Source organism: Gavia stellata, chromosome 6 (assembly GCF_030936135.1).
Source record: "Gavia stellata isolate bGavSte3 chromosome 6, bGavSte3.hap2, whole genome shotgun sequence".
Classification (NCBI taxonomy): Eukaryota; Metazoa; Chordata; class Aves; order Gaviiformes; family Gaviidae; genus Gavia; species Gavia stellata.
Genome location: NC_082599.1, coordinates 25,304,967 through 25,312,907, shown reverse-complemented (window position 1 = coordinate 25,312,907; position 7,941 = coordinate 25,304,967). Strand labels below are relative to the sequence as shown.

Sequence of the window (7,941 nt, the reverse complement as noted above, 5' to 3'; positions counted from 1 at the left end):
GCCAGAGCTACATGCAGGACACATGCATTCTTCTCCCCAAATCCAGGGAGGCTTGTCACTCCCCAGCCCTGCCACTGGGCACAATGGTAACTTTAGCAAGAGAAATGCTGGAGTGGTATGCAGCTCAAGTGTCACAGGTTGGCTACCTCTTTCTGTAAAGAAGGAGGAAAACAGCACAGCACTTCCAGTTAATTTCACTTAGGATCCAGCAGAAACTCACATTAACAGCACTGTTGAAAGAAACCCAGCCGTGCTTTGGTGATACAACATGATGCAACAGTCTTTTTTATAAAGATGACCTTAACTGAAACCTATACTGGAATCCACTAACTTTTGGATCCCCACTTTTCATAACTCAGATCCATCTCAGACTTTTGGAAAGACATAATTTTCAAAGCAACAAGTCATCAGCTTAGGCAGCAGCAAATACTGATTGAAAGTTTAGTGCATAAAAATCAAAGTCAGAACACAAAAGATCTGTCAGGGACACCTGCTATTTAAAGTGTACAGAACAAAACACTGGCTGCATTTACTCTTCATAGAAAACATCAGTATGCCAGGCTGCCTTTCTTGTTCTGGAGATGTAGAAGATTCAGCGCCTTTTAAAGTCACTGAGAGATGTATTTATTCATCGTCCCTCCAAAATGATCAAAATGTTTCGTAAATGCAGGCTCAAAAAGCATACCAGATGGTGACTGTAAACTAACATTTACTGGCCAACTCATAACTTAAGCAAGGCACAAAGAAAAAAAGACACTGGAGCGATGGGGAAAGTGAGCTGACGTAGAATCACAAACCAGCGGCCCCTTTGCTTTGACCTGACAAAGCATCTAAGGATATGGGTAGCTGAAACAGCAACAATATCTATGGTTGGACAACCAGAGCAACTGTAAAGCAAAGCCCAATTTTGAAGAAAAAAAAGTTGGCTTGCATGTCATTATACATGTTCTAATCCCATACAAGTCATGAGCTGATCAAAAGAAAAAAAAAAAGATAACTTCATCTAACATCATACCTCTAAAACCCAAGAGGGTATTAAATTCATGTAACTTTAGAGGCCTATCTCTCCTTAAGGATTCTCTTATCATCTACAGTGTTAATTCCTCAGACTGCAATTTAATCAAGCACTCTGAAAGGCCTGTCACTTTACTGACTATGCTCGGAATTTATGGCAGAGCTTAGCTTCCTCACTTAGTCCACTAAAGTCTGAGGCCTACCAGTTAAGACAAAATTATTTCTCTTAATATACTGTTATCGCACAGATTGTAACAGAACAAGATTTGCCCAGCACAGTATTTGTTCCTATTTCTAAAGCATGGAAAAGGAAATCAACTGATTTTCAGGACCTTGGATGAGTTTGCAGAAATGGCATTAAAAAACTTTGATTTTTTTTTTTAGCAAAGCAAATTTGTTCTGGGATTAATGAAATACAAATATCCACTGAGCTCCAGAATCAAAATAACTTTCCTTACTGGAATGACATCTTGAACACAAGATCTCAATTTGCCAAAATCTGAGCAAATCAAATACCTGCCTTAATTATAACACTCACTGTCATCAAATTTCCAAGCCCATATTGAAAAGCTTTGATCCTTAGGACTGACCTGCTCTGCATTTTAGAAGGAAAAAAAAATTATTTAGAAACATCCCAGGTTGGAAATTTGTAATCCTTCCTCATCCTTGTAGAGCTACAAGGTAAAGCTCAGAAGTTATTCAAAACCTCATGTTACAGAAAATAGGAATGGGAAGCTTTCTCCAGTTGTGAGGAGACAGCATAGAAAATAATTGGATTTTAAAATAGCTCAACTTGAAAGGTGTTGAAGAACAAGGCTGAAAAGGTTAAGTCTTAATCAGTAATTAAATAAGCTACAGCATGAGAAGTCCAATAACCATAGAGATCAACTCGCAAAAATACACAAGCTCATTTTACTTGTACATACATTAAAAACCCCACAACAATCTAGATTTAATAATCTCTTTCCAGGGTTATAATCCCCTTCCTAGAGAGATGCTGTTATAGCTTGCATACAGTGTTCCAAAAGAGTCTTTCATAGCCTTCAGAATTCTTCATGGTTTTCCTAATCCATTTTGCAGTGAGTGACATTTCTCTCCAGAACTGAATAATACTTTTAAAGCCTACTCAAAAATCCACCTTGAAGATGGCCTTCAAATGAAATATTCAAGCTTCTAAACAGAATTTTTAAATACAAGTGGTTTTTGTTTTAATCACAAAATAGATATAGTGAATTTGCTAACATTAAAAAACAGACTAGAAATAAAATTCACAAGTTTCTAGCCTCCAGTAATTCACAAAATGCTATTACAGTACAGAAGAACATTATTAGTTAAATCAGTTTTATTTTTCCTGATAGCTACTTTGAAAATAAAGGGTAATTTGACACTAATTCTGTTGCAGAAGTTCATAAGCAGGTAGCTTTTTGTGCATACAGTGGAAAACAACGAACAGTGCTACAGAACTGAATTAATCTGCCAAATACCCTTTTCAGACATCACATCTTAAAACACGTGTGTCTAGATGAACAAGAAACTCAGTGAACCCCCTACACTCAGTTCCACTGCCTGCATTTGGGTAATGCACAGGTGCAAGGGTCCGCCTATGTAGCTTTTACACTGTGGTCAGAATCTAATAATAACTTATCAAATAGCAAAAAGTTTCAAACCTGCTTTGATCTCAGTAAGCAGAAGGATGAACAGATACTACTGTTAGTGTACTGTCCCGGCATTAGCAGCAATTTTGTCTGTAGTGAGCTCAGAGTTAAAAAAAAAAAAGTTTGTCAGGAAGTAACACACAAGAACAGCAACGGACTTGCTGAACTCAGGTCTCCATTGCTTTGCACCTTGGGAAACTTGACCTTACAAATTATTATGCTCAGTGCAAGGCAGCAGAGAGAATCAAGCCTGCGATTTTCACGGTTTGAATGAGCACACGAACTTGGCTTCCAAGACTTCGTCTTCTTAAGATGCACGTGTCACAACAGGAATGTCAATTTCTATGGCAGAGAGGCGAGAGCGTGCAGAATACGGCTGAGAGGCATAGCTGTGCATGCTAGGGGCGTGGGAATAGAGGGGTTGCCAGAAAGGAGAAGGTAGGCTTTTACACGCGCAGTACCACAGAAACAGCAGAACGGAAGTGAAAAACAGACCACCAGCACTGGCAATGGCAATAAATACAGAGATGTCAAAGCTAAAAACAGGCTCGTATTTTCTGTTCAGATAACTGTTATAAAAAATGACCCAGATCGATGGAGTGAGACAAATGGCACATGCAAGCAGGAACAAGAGAGCAGCCACGAGATGGCAGCCTGCACTGTTTACGAGGCATTTGGCCAATTTGATGTTTGGCACGCTGGATACAAAGGCTGTGTTACACATGCCAATCAAGCAGAGAAACAGAGCTGAGACAGCAGTTAACATACTCAGCGGAAGGGCAAACTGAAGAACACGCAAATCCAGTTGATCAACAGCAGTGTACCACTGTGGGTCATATATCACACAGTCTCTGCTCCCATCAAAGCGAGCACACTTAATCCAGAGTCCAGTGTAAACGGTCACATTCCTTTCATTCTTGTTGAATGTGTACAGTCTCATTTGCCTCCAGTTTGGAAGCAGAACTGCTGCAAGGAGTCCAGCTACTGAGGCTGTTCCACTGAGGAAGGCCAGTACAGTTGCTGCATGAACATCCCGGCAGCCCATGCTTGCCCACAGAAGTTGTCTCCTGCAATTAAAAAGAAAAATTAAAAAATTAAAAATCGGTAGATGCAAGTTTATGGACACAGGACTGACTACAGTTGACTTGTGCCAGGTTAATAAGCTTGTGTGGTAGCTGGTAGACTCGATTTGAGTAATCCCATCTCTGGATGCTCAAGATACTTTAAAGAGGCTGAATACATAACAGGCACTGAGCATCCCATCCACCCCAGAGCGTACTTGAAGCAGGACACTAAAAATGAGCAGAAACTTTGAAAAATCTGAGAGCCATTAAGTCATAAACTCCTACTGAAATGTCTTCCAAATCATTATACTGCATTATGCTGATTTGTCTAAAGTCACAAAACAATACTTTAGGTCCAGAAGTTCTACCTAAGGTGTCTACAAATAAGTGAATATCTGTGATCTCAGAAAGGTTACAGACATGGTTGCAACCAAAGAGGAAATTGGATCTGATCCCTTACTATCCTTCCACACCTGCAAACACCACATGCCCAGGGAATTTTTCAGATAAAGAATTTCTATGTATACTCTAAACAGACTGCGAGCATTATCAAGCTATACAGCTAGTCAACATTTTATTGATTTATAACAAAACAAATTGGGCTTTATTTATTTGCAAGAAAGCATTAGGCATTTATTTACTTTTTATGCCATCTAACCCTGAAGGACTGCAATGGTATGTGGGTAACATTTAACTGCTGATCATACTCTTTTAAAGAAGCACTGCTGAAAAGAAATAATGACAACCACATTTATGCTAAAAATACACCTTATTCATGAAAAAGATGGCATTATATTTTTGCTAAGAATAGCTGAGTGTGGGCAAGCTACTGTTCTCATGGCAGTAACATTTTCAGATAGCGGGTCATTAATAGGATACCTCCCAGGTAGGGGGACCCAAAACTTATTTCCATTATAATTGATTTAATATTACGCTTACCCTCAGCTTCAGAAAGGTCAACACAACCAACTTGCAAGGAAACAGAACTATGACAAATGAGCTTGAGGGGTAAATCTAAGATAGCATCAAATTTTGTTCTCCTCATGCTTGGTACTTTTGCTCTTCCATAGAGAGCTTGCCTTTGCCTGGATAAAACTTCCATGTAGGCAAGGCATACACTGAGACAGAGCTCTACTAGGAGCAGTTGGAATAAGCACAAGACTGACTCTCTGAAACCCACTGCTTCTGCAAATTCATTTGCAATAGTAGATGTTCACCCATATTCTTTAATACAAGAGGATGGAAGATAAAAAAAAAGGGGGGAGTTTTCTTTCCTTTTACATTAGCAAAGTACAGTTATGGCAACGACTACGCAGCCAGGACTTAGGATAGCATGTGAAAACTTGTATTTTTCCATTACCTCTGCTGTACCACTTACATGGACAGAAGACTTTAGTCTCTAGTTCATCCTATAGTTGCCAGGTATGTTTAGGCCACCCTGCATACCTTGTTTTTGCTCGCCATTCCTGGTAGATGCATCAAGGGTGGTATTTTTAGTTGAGTTTTTTTGTTGTCGTTCTTTTGGGGTTGTTTGCTTGGTTTGGGGTTCTTTTGGGGTTTTTTTGATTGTTGTTGGTATTTGGTTTTTGGAGGTTTTTTTGTTTGTTTGCTTTAAACAAAAGTAATTAAAGAGTCCTTCATGCTTCTCTTAGGGTAGAAAGGGAAAGACATAGCAAATAGCTCATTTTCCCATTAGAGGGTACTAAGGAAAAGTGAATTTGTAGGTAAGATATTCGTGACCCCCTCATCAGGGGAAACTTGTCCCATCTTGCAAATACTGCTAGCGTTGTAGCTGTAATTACAGCTTCAGTTACAAAATCCTGATTAAGACAGTAACAAAATAGATGTTGTCTTAATTAAGATGGATCCAGCGTACTCACCAGTGGTGTGTTCAAATCAAGAGAAACCTTAGCAACTTTAAAAAGCAGGAGAAAAGGTGTTACTGGACCTAGGAAACAGAACAAGGAGAAAGTCAACATCGCATCTGTTTCATGCAATTCCAGCAACAGTGTTTACATTGTAATTCAGAAATAAGGAATCTCAGATATGTTTACATTAGGCCAATTCCATCACCCTTCTACAATTTCCTCTCATTTTTCCCCAGAGCATATTCTCTTTCTATCTACTCATCTCTGCCTTCGTGCAACAGATAAAAAAGTCCCTTTCTTTTGGGTGTTCCAAGACATGAAGATGTTCACATCCTGAATTTTATGTTTCTAGCAAAAAAATTCATGTAAAGCTATACAAAATTATTATTTCAGATATTAGGTTCCACGCTGCACTTAAACAGAAGGGAGGAAGGGGTGCAATGATTTTTTTAATGTCAGAGAACAAAACACAGACTCTAAACTGTTTATATACTTGTGGTTCTCTATGCCTTCCTGACTTCTACACGGAAGTTTGAAGGAAAAGGGAGAAAGGCAGGAAGTACTGGTAATGCTTTTTCAATGGCTGTCCAGCTTTTCCAGAGGAAGAGAAAGGATCCTCTTGTGGATTCTCTTTACACCCACAGCCGGGATTCACACCACTGAGTCCCAAGAGCAACTCTGCAGGTCTTAATAGGAAAATCACTTTTCTACTGGACAGCATCAGATCTACAAGCATGTCATTATGTGACTGTCAAGATCTACAACCTAAAGGTGAGTTTGCTGTACTAACATGTACAAGGACACAGAGTTTATTCTAAATTACCTATATAAAAACCTGAAATATTATAACGTTTATATATGCATAGTCTCCTGGGGTGCAACATCAAATAAATTATTTTACCAAATCATCTAGGCAAGAGAGAGACCTTACAGTACACACTCAACGCAACTCCATTTTTTTCACGAAATGAGAAAGCAAATTTCCAAGTCAAGAGCCCTCCAATACAAATGCTATTGCATACAAGACACAGAAGTGCAGACACAATCAGGTCGAGCATCCCACTGAATTTCCACTGCCAGGTTAATCAACCAAGACTGCTATGAGTAAATGCAGCAGTTTGGGCAAAGTAGCAATACAGGGCTGCAGAGGTCAGCATCAACATGTTCAATTGCATTTGGAGCAGAAGTAGCAGGTTTTGGGGTTTGGGGTTTTTTTGGGTTTTTTTTTGAGTTTGGAACTGAAAAAGAAGTATTGCTGCACAGCATAGAGCAACTGTTTTTATTCACTAACATTTCTGAGCAATTTTCAAGCTTTCTATGCATTTAGCAGCAACCTAAGCTAAAGTAAAAATACTGATCTCTGTCTGCAGGGTCACACCCCAAAATACCAGGCAGTGCTCAGTAACAACCATAATTAAGTAGAAAATCAGTACTGGCAAACAAACCTGTCAGAAAAGCAGCTGTGTCCAGCCCAACAGTCACTCCCATTAAGTGATGAAAACCTGTGGCCACCAGCTGTTGTAATAAACAGATACAGAGCAGGCAGGAAATAGTCAACAATATCCAACTCAGAAACACCTCAACTTCCGCAGACATGGAGTTTCTTTTTTCTTCCTCTAGCTGTCTAGTCCATCTAATTTTATTCTCTCTCACTAGTGGTGTTGAATAACTAGGGACCTCAGCCACTTCTGAACTAGCTGTCCAAGGGAAGCGGTCCAAGCACAGTTAGGGTTTCACCTTTCCTGGCCAGTCTTGCCTTAGATTCTAGACTCAAGCGTCTTACATCCCAAACATTTTACAGCTGTAATACTCAAGGCTCTTATATCTGATCCACAAAAGTTACCAATCCTAATACCACTTCAGGGGCAGATTTTACCATGGTTCCTATTCTAAAGATCCGCATTGCTGTGACGAGATGCTGACTGAAGCTGGGTAAAAACTGGTAAATCATTAACTGCCCACAAGCTAAAAAACCGAAGCAAATTAAAAAAAGGCATTTACTAGAGACATAATTCAGTGATAAGTAAAGCCAGCTCTGTTCCCTTGCATGGTCTTGAGGAGACCATAACCTGGGAAGCACCACTGTTGTGTAAAGCCCTGCAGGAGGGAGGTCACAGTAAACACAATTTATAAACAGATGTATTCTGAAGCTACCCACAAAAGTATTATCAGTTTAAAAAAATATTATGAGTTTTGGAGAACGGACCACCATAAAGAGGAGACCAACACCTGTCCTGTTTCAAGATAACTGGAAGTAACTGATATAGAATCGGTACCACCAGTCAATTTTTTTCTTCTAGAAATCAATCACACAGCTCCAAGTTCTACAAAACTATTAAA

General features: G+C 39.4%; 1 protein-coding gene across 1 annotated transcript; it reads right to left on the bottom strand.

Annotated features, from left to right (window-relative positions):
• Window positions 1–1,836: 1,836 nt before the first annotated feature.
• On the bottom strand, window positions 1,837–3,714 carry CLDN12 (claudin 12). The gene has a single exon (XM_009819926.2). It carries the CDS (start codon window positions 3,712–3,714, stop codon window positions 2,977–2,979), a length of 738 nt encoding a protein of 245 aa, XP_009818228.1. The 3' UTR covers window positions 1,837–2,976.
• Between the last annotated feature and the right edge of the window lie 4,227 nt (window positions 3,715–7,941).